Source organism: Henckelia pumila, chromosome 3 (assembly GCF_033568475.1).
Source record: "Henckelia pumila isolate YLH828 chromosome 3, ASM3356847v2, whole genome shotgun sequence".
NCBI lineage: Eukaryota > Viridiplantae > Streptophyta > Magnoliopsida > Lamiales > Gesneriaceae > Henckelia > Henckelia pumila.
In genome coordinates, this window is record NC_133122.1 from 61,393,950 (window position 1) to 61,418,558 (window position 24,609).

Sequence of the window (24,609 nt, forward strand, 5' to 3'; positions counted from 1 at the left end):
ATGTGTATGCAAAAGTGTCTGGTCAATCTGTGAATTTTGAGAAATCAGCTCTGACTTTCTGCCCCAGCTCATCATTGAATGTTATCAACCAGATCCAGGTTGCTCTTGGAATCCCTGTGTTGAAAGGCCATGATTTATATCTTGGTCTCCCAACCTTTTCTCTAAGAAGCAAAAGAATTCAATTTTCTATGCTAAGGGAGCGCATTTGCAAGCGGATTTTGAGTTGGTCTTCTAAATTATTCTCAACTGGAGGTAAAGAAGTGCTTATTAAATCGGTGTTACAGGCCATTTCGTCACATGCTATCTCCTGCTTTAAAATTCCTATATCTATTTGTAAGGAGATGGAACAAATGTGTGCAAAGTTTTGGTGGAGATCCTCTTATGGTAAAAATGGTGTTCACCGGAGAAAGTAGGCTGCTTTATGCAAGCCTAAAAATCTAGGGGGTCATGAAGGAGTACAACTTTCTCGGACTTCAACATGTGCATCGCGAGGCGCCCGTAGTCTTGCTAAATTTCCTTCTACTTGTTTGAATCTTGTAGTTTGGAACGGTTCTGATTATCCTTATTGGCTTCAAGAAGTTGTAATTTCTGACATTCGGGAGTTATATATTTGGTTTCATCCAAACAAAAAGAAAACAATATTAATGCATCTAAACATTTAGACAGTTTTGCTTCCTTTAAAAAATATGAAAATCTAATTATCCAAGCAATGCTTTGCCTTTAACCTATACAGTATATTCAAACCAACTCTTAAATTGAAAAGTAAGTTTAGTCAAGTTTGCTTTAAAAAAATTCCTTTCTTTTTGAATACAATATTAATAATTTTTTATTCAAAACGAGGCAACAGCGTATAACATATTTTCTAACTTCGGATTTTCGTTGTTTTTTTGTCAATGGTTATTGATATTTGATATAGATAGCGAATCATACCCTTAGGTCTTGTCATGCAAACCAATCACAATCTAAAATATTTCGAAGGTTTCGTCTTCTTTAAGGGAAAAAAAAATAACACACAACCCTTGTTGTAGAAGGAATGATACTTTAAAGTACTGTATCATGCGAATCTCGTAAATCATCTCATCAAGTAGGATAATTTAATAGTTTGTAAGTATTCATTCCTCTTCCGTCCAGGAATTAATCAAAGCACATCTTCCTTGAAAGAGGAGAAATATATGAAACTCAAGACAAGAAAAAGGCTAACCACAAGAACAAAATTACGGCAAAAGAAGGCTCTGATCAAATCTTGTTGAATGCCGCGATATCACAACTTTGGATGTGCTCGTTGCGAGGCTCGACTGTGAGATAATCCTCAATGAGATTATCGACCGAGACGAGATCGTCAACTATGGTAAGCATGATCTGCAGTTTCTTTATTCCATATCCAACGGCTACCAATTTTGCTGCACAAGGAAAGAAAAACAAAGCTTCAGCCCGAGACTAGTAACTAAGCAGTCGGCCAATAAAAAAGAGACCAAAAATGACTCGCATTAAAAATGAGCAGGAAATCATACATGCTCCCCACAAGAGGCCAGGCATCTCAATGCTCCGAACGGCCTCTTCTAGCTTCTTCATGTCTGTCTCATCATCCCATGGTTTCACATCCATGAGAACAGAGGATTTTCCACCTGGATACATTCAATCAGCAGATTAGTACTTTATCCAATAATTCAAACTTGTCAACTCATAGTTCAAGAATTTTTTTAAAAAAAGACAGATCTGCATCATGTGAATAAATAATTATTTTGGATACTATGCTCATATAATTTCTGCAGTATTCTAAACTCACTCTCTTTCTTTTTGGCGGATTTCTTTGCAGCAGCCTCTCTCTCTTCAGCTGCCTTCTTTTCCTCCTCTGTCTCATCACCAAAGAGATCCAGATCATCGTCATCATCGTCTCCTGCAGCCTCCTGGAAAAATTTTAAGCGAAAGCAGAAAAGCAAAATCATATTAACTAAACCAATAATAGATAATATGTGGCATAAGTTTGGAACAACCCATGCATATCCCAAAGGAATCCCCCTCCCACCACCTTGCAACACATGTACAGACATGGAAAGCAAATTCAAAACCGCCTCAAACAAGCTGAAAAATGCACAAAATAACCTATCGAAAGACCTCCTCAAATCAAAGGTAACGTGAAAAATTAAGATCACTAGGCATCAAGTGATATGTATTCTACACAAAAACAAAGTTAACACCCATATTTGTAAATGTATTCTATACATAAAGTCATAAACAAAGTTAAAGAAGCAGCTACCTTGGCTTCCACAGCAGGAGCAGCCTCTGCAGGGGAACCTTGGCCGCCAAGGCTCACTCCGACAGCCTTCCCAGGAAAGCTATAAAATTATTCATGCCACAAGCAAAACGATCAAGTCAACTCGAGTATATACCAAAAATACAGGAAAAAAAAACTGCATAAGAAGTCACTCTCGAGGAACTTCGACAACTTAAATTTCTTGTCTAGCCCCAATATGGAGATGTGATAATTGTCTCAAATTTCAGCAAGATTAAATATCAAAGTTAACAACTTTTGAACTATTTCAGACTTCTTCGGATAATGGGACACGATCTTTGAGTGACTAACAATAGTAAACCAATAATATAAAGCCATATGACCAGGAAATTGCCGGCCAAGCAAAACTAATCCATACAATCCTTCCCGTGTATTAGATGGGAAAGATTGAATCGTAGTAAACTTCTTAAAAAGTATTAAAGAACAATACTTTATCCAGTAAAACAAAATCTGAAAGCCAGATTGTGCGATTTTTTTGCTTTTCCTTAAAATTGGTCGGATAACATATCCTTCAGTTGTCCATACTGAATTCCTAGATGATTATCACTTCTGACAATAAGTAAACAAATCTCGACAAGTGTGGGATGCATACCTAAGGGCCAGCTTTGCCGATACTGTCTCATACCACTGACTGGCATTAGGGTAAAGATCTCCACTGGGTTTCTCCGAAATGGCAGCGTAAACCTTCACATCATCTTTCGTAAACTTGCCACTGAAACCCACGGACAAAAATCAAACAGTCGAGCAAAAAATATCCATACAATTTCCACATAACTGAAAATCAACGAGGAATATTAACCAGCAGATGTATGATTTTCCGGAGATGAACTCGTCGAGGGCCTTGAGGCCGGCTTCGGTTTGCAGATCTGCGAAAGTGACGGCCATTGGCGATCGATTGAGAAGAGAGGGAAGCTCTTGAGACGAAGGGATGGAGAGAGGGAGAGAGGGAAGATAGCCGCGGGCTTTTATACTGGATTGGTTAAAAACCCTAGATCGAGAGAATTAATTAAGCCACACAAACTCATGAAAAAGGCATATTCTTTGTTTTTTTCCTACTTCGAACTTCTTATTTCAAAATTTTTAGATTTTTTTATATCTATATATAATAATCGAGCACTATAGAATAAAAATATCAATTTTTTTTTAAATTTTTCTTCCACACTATAAATAAGTAAATTTAATTTAATTTATATATATTTATATTTTTCTCAACTTGCCTTTATAAATAGGATAAAATGACAATAACTTTTAAATTTATTTTTTATATAAGTTTAAAAATAATTTTTTTAAAAATTTATTGAAAAAATAATAATATTTATATATAACATATAGTACGATTATGCTAGCAATATATAAATAATCAATCAAACACAATAATTTGTATAAGATTTTATGAGATGGATCCACCGACTTACAAAATATTACTCTTTATATAAAAAAAACATTGTTTATATTATAGGCATCGGACCATTTTTCGAATATAAATCATGTCTCGTACAATACCTATGAAAAACCATAGTCATCATAAACATCAGCATCTTATTTTTCGAATATAAATCATGTCTCGTACAATACCTATGAAAAACCACAGTCATCATAAACATCAGCATCTTGTAAATCCGCTACTGATTCAATCCATCCTATGACCATGGACAGATCGTCCGATGAGAGAGCTATGGTCATTGATGGATAACAATTGTACAAGCACTAAGTGTTCTACTCATTTTTATGAATCTATTGAAGTAGCCTTCGCGCGAACCTATGGTTAATGAAAAGGGTATTATAGGTCTCTAAACTCACCGACCTCTAAGCTGTGGGGCGTTTGGGAAGTTGTCAAAGCTCCCCACAACCTAGGCTGTATACGAAAATATTTAGGGAAGGACTAGGGTGGTCGAAATATGCCTGCCAGTGAGACAGAGTCATTCCATCCAGGGTGGTACCAATGCTTTCGACTACTATTTGCACCAGCCTCAGACGTTAATGCCACTAGCTAGCAGACAACGAAAATCGCCTTCTCAGTAAGCTTCCCAATTTTTATAGAAAAGGAGGGCTCCTGTCTGTTCCGTTCATTCAAATGGGATCCTAAATGGACGTTCTCTTGATCGAAAAGCAGGGGCGTAGCCAAAAAATTTAATGACCCTGGGCTGACTGACTTTGAGAAAATCATTTACACCTTTAAAGTTAACTAAAAAATATGATATAATATCAGCGAACAAGATAAAACTATTGAAGATGAGTCCTGCGATTTTTCATAGAATAAAACTCATCAATTATTGAATCAGTGTCGATCTTCGCGGTAAATTCTCTTTCAATGTAGATAATCATAGAATCTGCCAAAAAATCTTTTTCCATCTTATTTCGAAGAGAAGTTTTAAGAAGTTTCATAGCTGAGAATGATCGTTATGTTGTTGAAGTAGAAACAGGAAGCGTTAGAACAAGACGAATCAGCCTGTCAATCAGGTGATAATGTTTTGCCTTTTCAGTCTCTACTAATCGTCGACATAATTCAGAAATTGTAGAGATATTCTGAAACCTTTCATGATGAAGTATATCAAACTTATAATGTTCCAACTGACTTCTCAAATAATGTAGTTCTTGTTCATTGAAATCACCAAGATAGAATTTCTCTGCAAGATTGAAAATATCATCAACATTGAACAACTTAAAGTTGTCTCGAGGTTCCAAAGCAACGCTAAGTCTGAGAAGTTCAACAGCCCCATCATTGAATCTACTATTTAACTCTTCCACTTGAAAATCTATTGCAGTATTAAATACATCAAAACGATAATGATGCTCAAATGTAATAGAGTCTCTTTGCTGGCACGAACGTCCTGTACCAGACCTATAACAACCACTCATATTCAGCATCTCAATACCATTATTTTCACAAACTGATTGCACAATCATTAGAAGAGTATCATAACCTTCTGCTCTCAAAGTATGAAGCAAAGATTTTGTAGTTGAGACAAGATCCATTGCATTTAATATGTCTAAAGACTTCTCTTGCAAAGTTCGACAAAGCAAATCTGTTACCCCCATAATCTTGTGCATCAAATATAAGATAAATATGAAATCAAATGATCTCATTGCAATCAAAGAACCTACAGCTTCCCCCCGTACAAAATTCGAAGATGATTCCTCCACTATGTGTTCAAGCACGATAATCATAGACTTGTACATATCTATCATACTGCAAATTGACTCAAAATGAGAACTCCAACGCGTCTTCCCAGCTCTTTGCAAAGTACCAATCTGATTAAGGCCACTACCTATGCTTAAAATAAATAAGAAATAAATTATCAATGAGAATACAAACGACAACAAAATTTGATTAGAGAAAAATCATATGATTAAGGTTTCACCTGTCTCGCGAATACCAGTAGCTACCGTATTTGCAATTTCAATAGCTTGGAAAGATTGCAACTCAGTATGACGCTTTGGAGACGCCTTAATAAGATTACAAATAGAAGTCAATTTCGAAAAAAATAGCCAAATTGAACTCTCCTTTTCAGCAGCCCCTACCAATGCCAATTGAAGTCTATGTGCAAAACAATGTACATAATATGCTTGTGGAGAATCCCTCAGAAAAAGAGCTTGCAGTCCGTTCCAAGAGCCACGCATGTTGCTGGCTCCATCGTATCCTTGACCTCGAATATCTTTGATATGCAACTTATGTCGCCCAAGCACATTACATATTTCTCTTTTAAGTGCTAACGCAATGGTGTCAGGAACATGCACAATATCAAAGAAACGCTCCATTAAGAAGCCTTCATGATCAACAAATCTTAACACAATAGACATCTGTTCTTTGTCTGATATGTCTTTAGCCTCATCAACCAAAAGACATAATTTTGCACTCCCAATCCCTTCACGTATTTTATTTCTAACTCTCTCAGCAATAATGTGCAGAATATCTTTTTGAATGTCCGGTGATGTATACTTTGCATTTTTTGGTGCTTTTTTCTAAAACAACGTTATTAATGTTAACATCCATTTTTCCCATAAGCTTTATCATCTCTATAAGATTACCTTGATTTTTGAAATATGAAGATTCATCATGTCCTCTCAATGCACATCCTTGCAAACAAAGCCAACGAATGCTTTCAATTGTGGTCTTAAGCCTCAGTTTGTTCTTTTTCACTTCTTCTGATGTTTGTGCATTCATCAATTTATCGATGTGACCACTCACATTCATCAAAACACTCATAGATTGCAAGGAACTGTTATGTGGTGAAGTAGGACCACCCGTATGCATCAAGAAAGCACATCTCTTCCCATCATTAACTCTTTTCCAACTTCTGAAACCATCAACTGTAAATGCAGAATAACGAGCTGTTTTTTCTTGGAAAAGGAAACATGGGAAGCAAAAGGCCGCATCTTTATTTGGAGAGTACTCCAACCAAGAAAATTGCTCAAACCAACATTTTTGAAATCGTCGATTTTGTTCCCCTAATTTGGTTCGCGGAGATTCCATAACAGGCTGATATGGTCCCCTTAAGTAATAAGCTCGTATAATTGCATCTTTTTAATTGATAGGACATTGACATATCGGAGTACGCATGGCCGGATCTAGTTGAACATAACTACTAATATCATTCTCAACCCTTTGATACTTGGCAGGATGTTGTTCTTCATAATTTGAGATATCAGCGTTAGTCGGAGAATTCTCTTCTCTTGTTGATGTACTAGCATTTGGTTTAAAATATGAAAATATATTTTTCGTCTTGCCTCCTCGAGCTTCCATCAGAAGAACCAGCCTATTAATTATATATATAACTGATGAAAAAAAACCAATATACAAGCTACAAATAACAAGTTAATTAAAACTCAAACAAACACAAAAATACAAAAACAATCCCAATAAAAGTTTAAGAATTCAAATAAAGATATATCACCACGAATAAAGAATTGATTTACTCAAACAAATAAGCTCGGACATACACTTTCCTACCACAAACATTTCATGCATCTTTTTCGGTCTCTAACTCTCTCCAATTTCCAAATAATATGTGATGCAATCAAGGATAGCTCGCATGCTGATCAAGTGGCTAAGGATCCATTGAAAATGCCAAGAGGACCAATTACGAGAGGTCAAGCTAAGAGATTCAAATATGCGCTTCAATCTTTGATGGTGGATTGTCAAGAAGGCATTGGAATGCTTGAAGATCATTTTGAAGGGTGTTACAATGTTATTGAAGTCCAAAAAATTCAAGAGAGCGGAGAAAATGTCGAAGAGAATTCAAAAATATGCAACACATCCCGAGACGTATGCGCGCCCGCGCCTAGTCCACGCGCGCCCGCGCGTTGTCTATCAATTTTGCAGTTTCGCGGACAGAACTTCATGCGCGCCCGCGCCTCCCTGACGTGCGCCCGTGCCTTTGAATTTTACACACAGTTCGGCGTGTTGTGTGTGTGCGAGACTTTTTGATATTTTGGCATTATTTTCTATATTTTGAGTCTTTTAATTATACTAGAAAACTTTTTAGATGATATCTTTGATATCTTTAGGCTACTTTTATTTTTGATTGTAAACTATAAATACTTTTGTTTTATTTCATTAATAATAATTCAGATTCAGTTTATACAAAAATTATTGAAAATTCTCTCAAGAATTTTATTCAAAGCTTTGCTTTGTTCTTCAAATCAAACTTTCTCAATTAATTATTTGGAAACGTTTGTCGATTGTTTCTCACTGAAGATTGTCAGATACAAGTTTATCTGAAGTTTTTCTTTGGTTTCAATTGTTGTGGTTTCTGTTGTTAATCGTACCGTCGATTAAAGGTGAAAATCCAAAATCCTATCAATTTTACTTGTTTCAAAGATTGGGCAAAACTTTGAGTCTTTTGTTTATTGGTTAGAGGGTGCGATTCAAATTGTAATCGTGTTTGCTAATCTTACACAACAAGATTCATATCATTTGGTATCAAAGCCAAGGTTTTGAATCAAGTAAGTACCTATCTTCATCTATCTCTATTCTTCGTGTTCTTCGTGTTCTTCGTTCTTCATCTAAGTTTATTCTTTATCAAATTTCTGTGTCGTTTCTTTCAAACTTGTTATCCAAGTTTCGTGTCTTGTGCTACAATTTATAAATTTCAAAAAAAAAAGAAAAAAAGAAAAATCGGTCAAAAAATATATATATATAGTGGTTCGAAAATCTGAAAAAAAAAAAGTGAAGAAAAGTAATTTTTGGCCAATTTCTTTGTCTTTATTCATCCTTGAAGCGAGTCAGAGTCAAGTTGTCCATAAAATTTCCTACTTGTGTTTGTGCAATCTTTGTGGGTCAATTTTCAAGCGTCTAAAAGTTTTAAACTTGAAGGTTTGAATCTTATTCTACAAAGCAAAGCCTCTCCATAAATTTGAGTGAAAAAAAAGGAGTGCTTGAGTGATTCGTTTGGAGTGAACTGTGAGAATTTGTGTGAGGAAGTTTATTACTAACGATTTTCTTGCAGGTACCATGAACCCCAATAAGGATGTTAGTGAGAATGTGAACCAAAGAATTTCCAAGGTTCAAATGGATGAGTTGATGGGACAGTTGACTAGGGCGATGAGATCGGAGTTAGAACCTCTTCATGAGAGGATGAGTAAGTTGGAGGAGAGTAGTGGTAGTGGAAAGAAAAATAAAAATAGGAAGGGGAATGATTTTAAAGACGATGAGGAAAGTTTTGATGAGAATTGGGAGGAGGAGAGAAGAGTACATAGGGGTAGACATAGGCGAGAAGCGGTGCGAGGAAAATATACGGAGGGTAGTAAGGAGGATGAGAATATCAGTAGTATTAAGATGAAAATTCCAGCGTTTCAGGGAAAATCTGATCCGGAGGCGTATCTGGAATGGCAAAAGCGTGTAGAGTTTGTGTTTGATTGCCATCACTATTCTGATCTTAAGAAAGTGAGGTTGGCAGTGGTTGAGTTTGTAGATTATGCATTAATCTGGTGGGATCAATTAGTGACCACTAGAAGGAGATGTGGAGAACCGCCTATTGAGACGTGGGAAGAGATGAAGCGTGTCATGAAGAAGCGGTTTGTGCCTAACCATTATTATCGTAAAATGTACAGACGTTTACAAACTTTGAAGCTGGGTCCAAGGAGCGTGGAGGATTACTACAAGGAGTTGGAGATCACGATGATTCAGACCAATATTGAGGAGGATAATGAAGCTACAATAGCCAGATTTTTGTGCGGTTTGAATAGAAAAATCCAAGACCAAGTGGAGCTTCGCCATTGTTTAGATTTGGATGAGATGGTACAGACGGTCATGAAGGTGGAACAACATCTCAAGAGAAGAGGAGCTGGTCGATTTCCTTCAGGTGGAGGATCGTCGACTTCTTGGCGTCCAAGCGTTGCAAAACGGGAGGACAACAAGCAAGGGTTCAAACCAAAACCTGACACCAGATCGGAGACACCAAAGCAAGTGGTTAAAGGTACATCTGAAACTTCAAATACTCGATCTAGAGATATTAAATGTTTTCGGTGTCAAGGTATTGGCCATATCTCTAGCCAATGCCCAAATAAGAAATTGATGATTGTAAATGCTTGTGGTGATGTGGAGTCGGAGAGTGAGGAGGAAAGTTATTATGAAATGCCTGCGTTGGTAGATCCTCATGATGAGGATGGGTTTGGGGCTGTTGTTGGTGAGTAGGAGAGCGTTACATGCACAACCTAGAGGAGAGGAAGAGAGCCAGAGGGAAAATCTTTTCCATGCTCGTTGTTTTGTAAAGGGAAAGGTATGCAGTCTTATCATTGATGGGGGTAGTTGCACCAATGTAGCGAGTTGCGAACTTGTGAAAAAATTGGGGTTGTATCTTTTGAAGCATCCTCAACCATATAGGTTGCAATGGTTCAATGACTGTGCGGAGGTGAGAGTTAATAGGCGAGTTGTGGTGCCATTTTCTATTGGCAAATATGTTGACGAGGTCTTGTGTGATGTGGTCCCTATGCAAGTGTGTCATATTTTATTGGGTAGACCATGGCAGTTTGATAGGAGAGTGGTTCATGATGTATTTAAAAATAAATATTCGTTTGTAATGAAAAAAAAGTCCATTGTATTGTTGTCTATGACTCCAAAGCAAGTGTTGGAGGACCAAATGAAAAAGAAAAAGAGAGATGAGGCCGAAAGAAAGAGTGATCAAAAAAGTGAGGTGGCCTTAAAAAAAAAAGAATGATACAAGAAAAGATGAAAATAAAATTGAGCGAAAGAGGCTGAAAAAAAAATATATATAGCCCAAAAGAGTGAGTTGAGAGATGTTATGAATTCTCAAATTTCACTTGTGTTGATGATTTATAAGGAGGTACTCCTTAACACAAGTGATATAGCCGGAGATCTTCCGAGCGTTGTTGTCTCTCTATTGCAGAAATTCGATGATTTATTTTCGGAGGAGCTACTGAAAGAGTGGGTGCCCGGTTAGCCAACTTGTGGCTAAGGGCTTTTATGACTCTATGTAAAACAATCTTTTGTTTAATATAATTTACACTTTTATAATGACATTGACTTTATCTTTCTTCATATTGTTATATTATGATATACTATTGTTGTTTTGATAAAGACCTTGAATATACTATAGTGTATGTAAGATGTGGTAGCACATGGGGATGGCTATCATGAAACACATCTTATAGTCACTGTATATTCTAAACTGTTCCTAGTCAATTGAGCCGTCCGCAAATAAGGATAAGGATCGCTCGAGATTGAGACTAGCATTTGCGATGCCGAGTACCACGTTTCATTGGTATGGAACATAGAGATGTTCAAAGCATGCAAATGGATATTCATATGATGAATGATCGAACTACCCTATTCGGACTTTCCAAGTGGTTATCACTTATCGAGTGGATAAAGTCCGCGGTTTTGGTTGTACACCATTAGTCCTTATTACTTGAAACATCATTGAGACTCTATATGCTAGTACTGTGCTTTGACTCGTTTACCGACTCTATTGGGGTCATCAGGTGTCGGGATTGGGTACAGTTACGACACATATAGGAGTCGATGATTTGTTGTCAAGGATTCACCACATACTTGCGAGTGTGGATATCCTATGCGATCTGAGGAGATATTAGTGTGACGAATCTCTGGCCAGAGTACATGATGCGTTTTAGGTTAATGGGTTATCCTAGTAACACATGCGATGTCACTAATAGATCTCCAAGATGTTATGCATAGTTATCGAATCTCGAACGACTCTCGATATACCAATGGTTGTTGATTCGATCGGAATATATGGTTGAAGGGACCGTACTGTACGCTAACCGAAATCTACTGGTTCTTGCAGGCACTATCAGTAATACCTAGGGAATCATGGGGCGATGTTGCTAGGCGCTCTTACCATGATTCGATGGGTAAGTCGGAAATTGTTGTTCCGAGTCACAAGGAGTTGTGAGCCCACGGCTAGCTGTATTCCTGAACCATTGAGGGTTACACAAGTAATGGATTACTAAAACCCCGTAGAGATAGTTAAATTTAAAGAGTTAAATTTAATGAAAGAGAAGTTGGACTTCTTAACTAAAGGGAGTGAAATTTCCTAAAATGACATAGGGATGGACATTTTTGGAAATCACTGAATTCGGATTCAGAAAAATTATCTTGACTCTAAAAGATGCAGAAATGGTTTCTGTGCACATTGGTAAAATCAGTTTATCAATCGGAGTCACGATGAATTTTATATTAATTTTTAGAACAACGGGCTTGGCTTGTTGGGCTTAAGTTATGGATTGCGGGCTTTAAGGAGTTAGAGTCCTAACACAATTATAACTTAATCTAGTTTAGAAATTATCTATAAATACATGTAGTGGGTTCGAAAATTGCATGCAATTCATTCATCAAATTTTCGAACACACACATATTATTTTCTAAGGGTTTTTCGAAAATCCTTGTCCCTTTCGGAGAAAATTCGGCTTGTGATTTTTATGAAAAATTACAATCTGAATTAACAGATCATATCTGTTTATTCTCTACGCAAACTTCTGATTGATTTCTAGTGCAGTCAATCAGAGGGTTTTGTTTTCTATTCGTGGACCTGATTGAAGAAGCGTTCGTTCATCAGTTCCGGGGATATACAACAAGAGCAGATTAAATTCTGTTGGTGTCCATAATCTCGCTTCGAGATTTTAAGGTAAAATATTTAATTGTGATTATTTATTTAACTTACACAAATTTAATTGTAAAAGTTTTGATACCCAGATATGGAATCGTTCCATATTAATAAAATAAAATTTTTAAACTTCCGCTGCACCGGGTATCAATTCTAATTGATTTGAATACCGATTTCCAACAGTGGTATCAGAGCCAGGTTGCTCAGATCAAACGATTAAATTAATCGATTGTACAAAATTTTTAAGCCTCGGTTTTTGAAACAAAACAAATTTTTTTAAAATTTAAATTTTTGACGGGCAAAACACGGGCAGCGATTGTCGCTGCCCATGGGCAGCGACGGGCTGCCCAGCCCGAGCCCCGGTCGGGGCACGGGCCGCCCGGGATTGTCCCGGGCAGCCCGGAAAATTAAAATTTTAATTTTTGAAAAAATTTTGAATTTTTGAAATTCTAGTGTTTGATCCGATCGAAAATTGTTTTTGATTAGATCACGAGGCATCGGATCGAATTGTTCGAGTCCGAAATTTTTTAAATTGATTTTTGGATAAATTTGAATTTTTGGAAAATTTATAAATTTTATCCGTTAAATTAGATTTTATAAAATTAATTATTTTGGTACAATTGATGATAAAATATGATCTTATGGATGGATAAAATAAAATATGATTTTATCTTTTAATTATGATGTCATTGCATGTTTATCCAATTATTTTAATTATTGAATTAATTATTGGATAAAAGGATGATCGATTGTCATGACCAATGTTTTAGATGTATGTTAGGTGATTTACATTTGTCTTATTGTTGTTGGTGTTTATTAATGGGCTTGGTTTATAGCCCAATATGATTGTCATATGTAATAAAAGTGGGCCTGGTTTATGGCCCGTTCCCACCCCTAAAATGTATCCCATATTTGTCATCGAAATTTATTGTAAATTTATTAGACTTAGTGGGAGACAAAGATTTGAAGAAATGGTGGGCCCAGCAGACAATGAAGACCGAAAAAATGTAAATTCACAATGTAATAGGATTGCATTGCATACTTACATATCACCTAGGATTGGACTTAGACTCGTGATTGGCAACCACGGGTCGATTAGTTAATGAGATCGATCATCCTTAAATAATATATGATATTATTGATGTATGCATGTTTAGACTAAATTGTATGAATCCCGCAAGCATACATAAATTGCATGATGAGACAAATTTTCAAAATTAAAAATCCATCATTTTAAATATGATTTAAAATTGATATCAAGATTAATAAAAAAGGAATTTAAATATTGTTTAAATATTCCTACCTTCCATCAACGATCAATGTATGAGATGCTACCCGCAGATACGGTCCGGCTCATATTATTGGGGGGACCCGTTCGTCGGAAAGCTGTACATTGGATCGACACATGTTATAAGTTGGGTGGAACTCCCATGAGATTGGCTCATATTATTGGGGATCCACATGGCGACCGTCCATCACAACTTAATATTGATGGGTTATCTTGACATGTCGCAATAAACGGCGTCATATTATTGGGCCCTTATTGGACATGAGGTAAAAACGTGGAGGTTGCTTTGGAAGCAACCTTTTGAAAATTATGGTTGGCTGATATTATTCGGGACTATAGTTTGTCAATTGGACTCCATGTTCCCACTAAAGAAAATGTTTCTCGTTTTCACTAGAGGGTGGTGAAATCGTCAAAATAGTGGGAGTGTGATTCATAAAATAAAATTTGCCATATTTTATGTCTTAGTAAATTATTAAACAAATCATTGATTATTGTCTGTTTCTTTTTCAGTATACTATTACAATGACTTCTCGCAATCCACTGTTTTCAATTCTCGAACAAAACAAATTGACTGGCGCAAACTATACGGAATGGTTCCGTTAGTTGAAAATTATTCTTACTTTGGAAAAAGCTTTCTACGTGTTAGAGAAGCCGCCTCCGAAGGAAGCCCCGGCTAATACAAGTCCAGAAGAGTTGGCCAAACTTGATTTATGGTGGGACCATGATATCAAGGCCAAATGCTACATGTAGGCTTCGATGTCTGATGAGCTTCAAAGGAGATTCGAGGATGCCGTGAATGCTGCTGACATTCACAAGAACCTCAAGGAACTCTTTGGAGATCAGTCAAGGTCGGAGAGGTATGCCACCGTCAGAGAGCTCATGACGAGCCGCATGCGAGATGGGACTTCGGTCCTTGAGCATGGAGTGCACATGATTGGGCTCATTGAAAAGTTGGTAACACTCGACTTGACTTTGGAGCATGAACTTAGCGCGGACTTGTTGCTTCTATCACTTCCTTCATCGTTTGACGGTTTTGTGATGAACTTCAATATGAACAAGATAGAGGCCACCCTTGAAGAGATGGTCAATATGCTTGTCACATATGAAGCCACACTAAAGAAGGATAAACCGGTACTCTTGGTTGGCTCCTCTTCTAACTCTAAGAAAGGACCAAGTGGAAAGGGTAAGAAACGTTCTGCCCCGCCCAAGAAGATTGTACCAAATAAGAAGGGAAAGGCCAAGGCTTCAATTGGAATAAAAGATGAAAACGTTTGCCATTACTGCAAGAAACCCGGTCATTGGAAACGTAACTGCAAGGAATACCTCGAACAGTTGCGAACTGCAAAGGGTATGTTTTACATTGAAATAAATGTTTCGCTTAATACTTCTTCTTGGGTATTGGATACCGGATGTGGATCTCACATTTGCAATGATTTGCAGGTGATGACAAGAAGTCGTAAGCTAAGGAAGGGTGAGACCCAGCTAAGGCTCGAGAATGGTTCTAGAGTCGAAGCCAAAGCTATAGGAGACATTTATTTAGTTTTGCAGAACAATTTTAAGTTATTTTTGAGAGATGTTTTATATGTTCCGGATTTGGTCAAAAATATTATATCTATTTCTATGCTTGATAGAGATGGTTTTTCTTGCAATTTTGTGAATGAGATTTGCAATATTTACAAGAATGAATGTTTGATTGGAAATGGACAACTTGAAAACGATCTATATAGCTTAAAATTAAAAGACGTTCCAATTAATTATGTTGATAAACCGGTAACAACAATTAAAAGGAAGGACGATAGTCAAAACCCGGCAAACCTTTGGCATGCTAGGTTAGGTCATATTTCCTCAAGGAGGATGAACAAGCTAGTGGGAGAGAGCATGTTTGATATGTCTGATATTAACTCTCTACCTACTTGTGAGTCCTGCCTAAAGGGAAAAATGACTAAATCTCCTTTCAAAGGGAAACCTGAGCGTAGTCAAAATCTGTTGGATTTGATCCATACAGATGTTTGCGGTCCATATAGGATTGGTACTAAATGTGGCAACACCTACTTCATTACCTTTACTGATGATCATTCTAGGTATGAGTATTTATATTTAATGAAATATAAGTCTGAAGCATTTGAAAAGTTCAAAGAATTCAAGGCTGAAGTAGAAAACAAACTAGGTAAAAGTATTAAGGCACTTCGATCGGATCGAGGTGGAGAATACTTAAGTACCGAGTTTTTGGACTATCTAAAAGAGAATGGGATTCTCTCTCAGTGGACTCCTCCTATGACACCTCAGCTTAATGGTGTTTCGGAGCGTCGCAATCGAACTTTGTTGGACATGGTTCGATCCATGTTGAGCTTCACTGAGCTCCCACCTTCGTTTTGGGGCTACGCGCTTGAAACGACGGTATTGTTGTTAAACAACGTCCACACTAAAGCAGTAAATAAAACACCATACGAGTTATGGAATGACAAAGCTCCTAAGTATTCGTACTTGAGGATTTGGGGATGTCCTGCTTACGTGAAGCAGACAGTGGGAGATAAATTGGATAGTCGATCCACTTTATGTTATTTTGTAGGGTATCCGAAGAATTCAATCGGATATTATTTCTATCATCCTGCTGAAACAAAAGTGTTTGTTTCAAGGAATGCCACCTTCTTGGAGAAGGAGTTCTTATTGGATAAGAAAGGCAAGATGATGGAACTCGAAGAAATTCGAGAAGAACCCAAGATACAAAATAGCGATCCTACACCTCAAGAATCATCACAAGACACGCCTATTACTGATCCGAGAGGACTTCTAGACCTCCTATTAGATATGGTCTTCTTCTTGAAGGGGATCAAAGTGAATCCGTCATTGGATGTGATCCAAGAAACTTCAAGGAAGCAATTTCTGATGCGGATTCGAATTTATGGCTTGAAGCTATGCAATCGGAAATAGACTCGATGCATTCTAACCAAGTTTGGTCTTTAGTAGATCCTCCCGATGGAATTGTTCCAATTGGGTGCAAATGGATCTACAAGAGAAAGCTTGGGCCTGATGGAAAGGTATTGACCTACAAGGCACGATTGGTGGCAAAAGGTTATACTCAAAGACAAGGAGTTGACTATGATGAAACCTTTTCACCAGTCGCAATGTTCAAGTCCATAAGAATCCTTATTGCCATAGCAGCATGGTATGACTATGAGATATGACAAATGGATGTAAAGACTCCATTTCTTAATGGAAACATTAAGGAAGAGATCTATATGATGCAGCCTGAGGGATACACATCCATGGAAAGCGAGCATAAGGTATGCAAGCTTCAGAGATCAATCTATGGTCTCAAACAAGCATCAAGAAGTTAGAACCAGAAATTTGATGAAACGATAAAGGATTTTGGTTTTATCAAGAACCCGGAGGAACCATGCGTGTACAAGAAAGTAGTTAAGAATGCGGTAACATTCTTAGTACTTTATGTTGATGACATCCTACTCATGGGGAATGCTGTAGGGATGTTGCAGTCAACAAAGATATGGTTATCAGGTAGATTCTCGATGAAGGATTTAGGTGAGGCATCCTATATTCTAGGAATTCAGATCTATAGAGATAGATTTAAAAGAATGATAGGACTCACTCAATCAACCTACATCGACACCATATTAAAAAGGTTTTCTATGGATGAGTCCAAGAGAGGACATCTACCTATGTGTCATGGAGTTTCTCTATCCAAGTCTATGTGTCCCAAGACTGACGAAGAGATAGAGAAGATGACACACGTGCCATATGCGTCAGCCATATCATGTATGGGATGATATCTACCAGACCGGATGTGGCCTATGCTCTGAGCGTCACGAGCAGATACCAAGCCAATCCCGGTCAAATGCATTGGAAAGCCGTGAAGGATATTCTTAAGTACTTGCGAAGGACTAAGAATTTATTCATGGTTTATGGAGGGAGAGAATTGAAGTTGGAAGGCTATACCGACTCTAGCTTCCAATGTGACGTGGATGACTCGAAATCAACCTCTGGATTTGTATTCGTGCTCAATGGCGGTGCTGTCTCTTGGAAGAGTTCTAAGCAGGACACCACAACGGATTCCACCACTGAGGCAGAATACATTGCAGCATCAGCTGCTGCTAAAGAGGCGATTTGGATAAGGAAATTCATCCAAGAGTTGGGTGTAATTCCTGAAGCTGTTGGTCCAGTCCCGGTGTACTGTGACAACACGGGTGCCGTTGCTCAGGCAAAGGAGCCAAGGTCTCATCAGAAGTCCAAACACGAACTGAGGAAATACCACATCATCCGGGAGATTGTGGAAAGAGGAGACATCAGTGTCGAGAGAGTGGCCTCTACAGACAATATTGCTGATCCGCTTACTAAGCCCTTGCCAGGACCATTGTTTGACAAACATCGCGAAGCAATGGGATTACGTAGTATGACTAGTTGGCTTTAGGGCAAGTGGGAGATTGAAAGAGTGGGTGCCCGGTTAGCCAACTTGTGGCTAAGGGCTTTTATGACTCTATGTAAAACAATCTTTTGTTTAATATAATTTACACTTTTATAATGGCATTGACTTTATCTTTCTTCATATTGTTATATTATGATATACTATTGTTGTTTTGATAAAGACCTTGAATATACTATAGTGTATGTAAGATGTGGTAGCACATGGGGATGGCTATCATGAAACACATCTTATAGTCACTGCATATTCTAAACTGTTCCTAGTCAATTGAGTCGTCCGCAAATAAGGATAAGGATCGCTCGAGATTGAGACTAGCATTTGCGATGCCGAGTACCACGTTTCATTGGTATGGAACATAGAGATGTTCAAAGCATGCAAATGGATATTCATATGATGAATGATCGAACTACCATATTCGAACTTTCCAAGTGGTTATCACTTATCGAGTGGATAAAGTCCGCGGTTTTGGTTGTACACCATTAGTCCTTATTACTTGAAACATCATTGAGACTCTATATGCTAGTACTGTGCTTTGACTCGTTTACCGACTCTATTGGGGTCATCAGGTGTCGGGATTGGGTACAGTTACGACACATATAGGAGTCGATGATTTGTTGTCAAGGATTCACCACATACTTGCGAGTGTGGATATCCTATGCGATCTGAGGAGATATTAGTGTGACGAATCTCTGGCCAGAGTACATGATGAATTTTAGGTTAATGGGTTATCCTAGTAACACATGCGATGTCACTAATAGATCTCCAAGATGTTATGCATAGTTATCGAATCTCGAACGACTCTCGATATACCAATGGTTGTTGATTCGATCGGAATATATGGTTGAAGGGACCGTACTGTACGCTAACCGAAATCTACTCGTTCTTGCAGGCACTATCAGTAATACCTAGGGAATCATGGGGCGATGTTGCTAGGCGCTCTTACCATGATTCGATGGGTAAGTCGGAAATTGTTGTTCCGAGTCACAAGGAGTTGTGAGCCCACGGCTAGCTGTATTCCTGAACCATTGAGGGTTACACAAGTAATGGATTACTAAAACCCCGTAGAGATAGTTAAATTTAAAGAGTTAAATTTAATGAAAGAGAAGTTGGACTTCTTAACTAAAGGGAGTGAAATTTCCTAAAATGACATAGGGATGGACATTTTTGGAAATCACTGAATTCGGATTCAGAAAAATTATCTTGACTCTAAAAGATGCAGAAATGGTTTCTGTGCACATTGGTAAAATCAGTTTATCAATCGGAGTCACGATGAATTTTATATTAATTTTTAGAAAAACGGGCTTGGCTTGTTAGGCTTAAGTTATGGATTGTGGGCTTTAAGGAGTTAGAGTCCTAACACAATTATAACTTAACCTAGTCTAGAAATTATCTACAAATACAGGTTCGAAAATTGCATGCAATTCATTCATCAGCTACTTCAAGGATTACCACCGTTGAGAGGAATTGAGCACCAAATTGATTTGGTACCCGGGAGTGCATTGCCGAATCGTCCAGCTTATAGAAGCAATCCGGAGGAAACTATGGAGTTGCAACAACAGGTAAGTGAGCTTTTAGACAAAGGTTTTGTACGTGAGTCGATGTCACCGTGTGCTGTGCCTGTATTGTTAGTACCTAAAAAGGATGGATCTTGGCGTATTTGTGTTGATTGTAGAGCTATAAATAACATTACCATTAAGTATAGGCATCCTATTCTTAGGCTTGATGATATGTTAGATGAATTGCATGGTGCTTGTATGTTTAGCAAGATTGATCTTAAAAGTGGCTATCATCAAAGTAGGATGAGAGAGAGAGATGAATGGAAAACTGCATTCAAAACAAAGTATGGGTTGTATGAATGGATGTTTATGTCTTTTGGTTTGACTAATGCACCTAGTACTTTCATGCGTTTAATAAATCATGTTTTGCGTGCATATCTTGGAAAGTTTGTGGTTGTCTATTTTGATGATATATTGGTATATAGCAAAAACTTAGATGATCATGCGAAACATTTGAGAGTTATTTTAATCACATTGCGTGCTGAACATTTATATGCTAACCTTAAGAAATGTGTGTTTTGTACAAAAAAACTCGTGTTTCTTGGGTTTGTTGTGAGTTCACAAGGTGTGACAGTTGATGAAGAAAAGGTAAGTGCTATTCAAGATTGGTCAACACCCACTTCTATTGGTCAAGTTCGAAGTTTTCATGGCCTTGCGAGTTTTTACAGGAGGTTCGTGAAGGATTTTAGCACATTGGCGGTGCCTATGACTGCTGTCATAAAAAAAACGTTCCATTCCATTGGGGCGAGGAGCAAGAGAAGTCTTTCAATATTATTAAGCAAAAGTTAATTAATGCTCCTTTACTTGTCTTACCTGATTTTACTAATATGTTTGAAATTGAATGTGATGCATCAGGTGTAGGGATTGGAGGCGTTTTGTTGCAAGGGGGAAAGCCAGTAGCGTATTTTAGCGAGAAGTTAAGTGGAACGTCTTTGAATTATCCTACCTACGATAAGGAGTTCTATGCGTTGGTAAGGGTACTCGAGACATGGCAGCATTACTTGAGGCCAAAAGAGTTCGTGATTCATACGGATCATGAGTCCTTGAAGCATCTCAAGGGACAACAAAAGTTGAATAAAAGACATGCCAAATGGGTAGCGTTCGTAGAAACGTTTCCTTATGTAATCAAGTACAAGCAAGGTAAGGAGAATGTAGTGGCGGATGCATTGTCGCGAAGGTACGTGCTCTTAACTACTTTAGATTCTAAATTTTTAAGGTTTGAGCATGTGAAAGATCTGAATGTGAGTGATGTTGATTTTGGTGAGATTTATGAGTCATGTATGCGTGGTACAAAGGATAAATTTTATTTACATGATGACTATTTGTTTAAAGAGGATAAATTGTGAATTCCTAAGTCTTCAATTAGGGAGTTACTTGTTAGGAAATCACATAGCGGTGGTTTAATGGGGCATTTTGGCGTGGCAAAGACATATCAAACTTTGCATGAGCATTTTTATTGGCCGCATATGAAGCATGATGTTGAGAGAATGTGTGAGCGGTGTGTGACTTGTAAGAAAGCAAAGTCTAGATCACAACCACATGGGTTATATACTCCACTTCCAGTACCTAATGACCCTTGGGTGGATATTTTCATGGATTTTGTTCTTGGATTACCGAGGTCTAAGAAGGGGAGGGATTCTATTTATGTTGTGGTTGATAGGTTTTCAAAAATGGCACATTTTATTGCATGTCATAAATCAGATGATGCTTCGCATGTTGCAGATTTGTTCTTTAATGAGATTGTGAGATTGCATGGCATGCCTAGAAGTATTGTTTCTGATCGAGATACTCGATTTTTGAGTTATTTTTGGAAAACATTGTGGTGTAAACTTGGAACTAAGTTGTTGTTTTCTACTAGTTGTCATCCACAAACTGATGGACAGACTGAGGTAGTTAATAGAACTTTAGGGACATTGTTGCGCTCTATCCTTAAAAAGAACTTGAAACATTGGGAGGATTGTTTGCCATTTATTGAATTTGCTTATAATCGTAGTGTACATTTTACTACGAATTATTTACCTTTTGAAATTGTGTATGTCTTTAACCCATTGACTCCGTTGGATTTGATGTCGTTACCTATGAGTGAAAGGGTTAATATGGATGGCAAGAAGAAGGCCGTGTTTGTGAAGATTTTGCATGACAAAGTACGTGCGAATATAGAGAAAATCTTTTTCAAGAAGGGGAGGATGATGCGATCAAGGATAGCTCGCATGCTGATCAAGTGGCTAAGGATCCGTTGGAGATGCCAAGAGGACCAATTACGAGAGGTCGAGCTAAGAGATTCAAAGATGCGCTTCAATCTTTGATGGTGGATTGTCAAGAAGGCATTGGAATGCTTGAAGATCATTTTGAAGGGTGTTACAATGTTATTGAAGTCCAAAGAAGTCAAGAGAGCGAAGAAAATGTCGAAGAGAATTCATAAATATGCAACACATCCCGAGACATATGCGCGCCCGCGCGCTGTCTATCAATTTTGCAGTTTCGCGGACAGAACTTCATGCGCGCCCGCGCCTCCCTGACGTGCGCCCGCCCTGACGGACAGAACTTCATGCGCGCCCGCGCCTTTGAATTTTACACACAGTTCGGCGTGTTGTGTGTGTGCGAGACTTTTTGATATATTGACATTATTTTCTATATTTTGAGTCTTTTAATTATACTAGAAAACTTTCTAGATGATATCTTTGATATCTTTAGGCTATATTTTGCGTTATCTCTTATTTTTGATTGTAAACTATAAATACTTTTGTTTTATTTCATTAATAATAATTCAGATTCAGTTTATACAAAAATTATTGAAAATTCTCTCAAGAATTTTATTCAAAGCTTTGCTTTGTTCTTCAAATCAAATTTTCTCAGTTAATTACTTGGAAACGTTTGTCGATTGTTTCTTACTGAAGATTGTCAGATACAAGTTTATCTGAAGGTTTTCTTTGGTTTCAATTGTTGTGGTTTCTGTTGTTAATCGTACCGTCGATTAAAGGTGAAAATCCAAAACCCTATCAATTTTACTTGTTTCAAAGATTGGGCAAAACTTTGAGTCTTTTGTTTATTGGTTAGAGGATGCGATTCAAATTGTAATCGTGTTTTCTAATCTTACACAACAAGATTCATATCAATATGGCATGAAAGAAATATAAAAAATCCAGTTATCCAACCATTTTAATTTTCATAATAAATTGTACTAATATATTCTACTGCCTCAATTTTAAATCTAGGATTGAGAAACGTTTTCCATGATTTCTCACATTCCGACCATTTTTAATTCTAATATCAAATTGCTAATAAATATAATTATTTCCAATTAATATCTCGGAGTTTGTTTGTTTCAGCTTAAGGAATTGAAGTAGTTTAGTTAGGTTTATTAATATAAATAAGCATGAAAAATTGAAATAACGATACAAAATAAAAAAAAACACACAAAATCACAAATTAATTTGGAAATTCGATAGAAGATAACACTAATCAATACAAATCAAAATTTGATGAATACAAATTAACACAAATCGGAAAAAAATTAAAAACCTTGGAAAATTGAAGAACAACTCGGGTAGAGATAGAGCCAAGAGCTAGGGCTTCGGGTTTCAGCTTGGTTTGCGATTTTGCACCCAAAATCAGTATCAAAATTAAGTTTATTGTGGGCGAAACAGCAACCCTCTTTCGATTTTGAGGTTCCGTCAATCGATGATTGCCCTTGAGCGTTTCATCCTCAAGTTAGAGCGATGGAGTTTTAAAAGAGAAATAGATTTAATAGGTTTGTCTGACGTGAATTTATTTGTTATTGGATAAAAATCTAATGGGCTAATAATTATTAGCCTCAAAACTAATAGGGCTGAAATCCAATATTAATAAAACCCATATATACTATTACCAAAAAAATAAAACAAGACCGAACCAGAGCCCACCCCAGCCTTTGGGGTGGCTCCGCCCCTGTCGAAAAGGGAGGCTAAAGCTAAAGCGTTGAATTTGTTGCTTCGATAGATATTATGATCAATCAAGAAGATACGTAGATAATATAATAATATATATTTTTAAATTATTACAAATTTGATTTTTGGATGGGATGATAAGAGGAACATAATTGATTTTTTTTTTTTTTTGTATCAATCAATATTTATGAAATAACATTTAAATTGCATGTAACTTTTGTTTCATTTCCCATATAGTAATATAGTTTTGTATTTTTTAAGTTATTGCTTGTTTTTTTTTTTAAACAAGTTATTACTTGCTTTGATGATATGATTTTAATGTATTAGCTAAAAAATAATAATGAAAATAGTGCATTCTACGAATCTTTACTCATCTATGACAATCCAGGACATTCAAAAAGCAAAATGGGTTAGACCAAGGCTGGGTGGTCCAGCCCATTTTTAATTTAAAAAAAAATTAAGTTGTATTATCAGTCAAAAGACAATAATCCATCATTTTTATTATTCGATATTCCAATGATTTTGTATATGTGAAAATATATTATAATACTCTAAAATAAATAATATTATAAACTCAAATTACTAAAAAATATACACACACATTCATGCGGATCATGCCTATTAATGATTTTTTCTAAGATTATAAAATAATTTCACTGAAATTATAAATTAAGTTCACCAAGATTATAGTACGTTTAACAATAAATTTCAATATGATTATATTTCATTTCAGAATGAAATATTTTTAAATAAACACGAGCTTTCAAATTTAATCGAGGCTAGAGAAGTAAAAAAAACAAACAAAAAAAATTAAACTTAGACAAAATTTTGATTTTCAACAATACTCTTCAATTTTAAATAATTAAAAATTAACACGTACATATACATATGTATATGTATGCATGTATACGCACTTCACACACATATGGAATTGATCTTACTGTTATTGATGATTTACACGATCAAACATACATTGATCAACATATCATTACTTACAAGGAGGATGGGACACCAAGTTCGTCC

The 24,609-nt window shown here is 36.8% G+C and overlaps 3 protein-coding genes across 3 annotated transcripts; all 3 read right to left on the reverse strand.

Moving 5' to 3' along the window:
• Positions 1 to 1,063: 1,063 nt before the first annotated feature.
• Positions 1,064 to 3,269, reverse strand: LOC140891113 (elongation factor 1-beta 2). The gene is made up of 6 exons (XM_073299416.1): positions 3,093 to 3,269; positions 2,886 to 3,005; positions 2,258 to 2,336; positions 1,787 to 1,907; positions 1,512 to 1,625; positions 1,064 to 1,400 (listed from the first exon to the last, which is right to left on the reverse strand). Exons 1-6 carry the CDS (start codon positions 3,176 to 3,178, stop codon positions 1,237 to 1,239), a joined length of 684 nt encoding a protein of 227 aa, XP_073155517.1. The 5' UTR covers positions 3,179 to 3,269; the 3' UTR covers positions 1,064 to 1,236.
• LOC140891112 (uncharacterized) lies at positions 3,179 to 23,371 on the reverse strand. Its single transcript, XM_073299415.1, has 4 exons — positions 23,183 to 23,371; positions 5,656 to 7,050; positions 3,797 to 5,562; positions 3,179 to 3,281 (listed from the first exon to the last, which is right to left on the reverse strand). The coding sequence occupies exons 2-3, from the start codon at positions 6,092 to 6,094 to the stop codon at positions 4,694 to 4,696; spliced, it is 1,308 nt and encodes a 435-aa protein (XP_073155516.1). The 5' UTR covers positions 6,095 to 7,050; positions 23,183 to 23,371; the 3' UTR covers positions 3,179 to 3,281; positions 3,797 to 4,693.
• Positions 6,186 to 6,767, reverse strand: LOC140888843 (uncharacterized). Its single transcript, XM_073296548.1, has one exon. The coding sequence runs from the start codon at positions 6,765 to 6,767 to the stop codon at positions 6,186 to 6,188; it is 582 nt and encodes a 193-aa protein (XP_073152649.1).
• Positions 23,372 to 24,609: the final 1,238 nt, after the last annotated feature.

What these genes read in the sequence shown, in the direction of transcription:
- LOC140891113 (XM_073299416.1), bottom strand. Translation starts at nt 3,178, where the DNA reads ATGGCCGTCACTTTCGCAGATCTGCAAACCGAAGCCGGCCTCAAGGCC. An exon ending in CTCCTGCTGTGGAAGCCAAG is followed by an intron (nt 1,908 to 2,257) that starts GTAGCTGCTTCT and finishes AAATTTTTCCAG; the next exon opens with GAGGCTGCAGGAGACGATGA. An exon ending in ATCCGCCAAAAAGAAAGAGA is followed by an intron (nt 1,626 to 1,786) that starts GTGAGTTTAGAA and finishes GAATGTATCCAG; the next exon opens with GTGGAAAATCCTCTGTTCTC.
- LOC140891112 (XM_073299415.1), bottom strand. Translation starts at nt 6,094, where the DNA reads ATGTCTATTGTGTTAAGATTTGTTGATCATGAAGGCTTCTTAATGGAG. An exon ending in TACTGGTATTCGCGAGACAG is followed by an intron (nt 5,563 to 5,655) that starts GTGAAACCTTAA and finishes TTTTAAGCATAG; the next exon opens with GTAGTGGCCTTAATCAGATT.
- LOC140888843 (XM_073296548.1), bottom strand. Translation starts at nt 6,767, where the DNA reads ATGGAATCTCCGCGAACCAAATTAGGGGAACAAAATCGACGATTTCAA.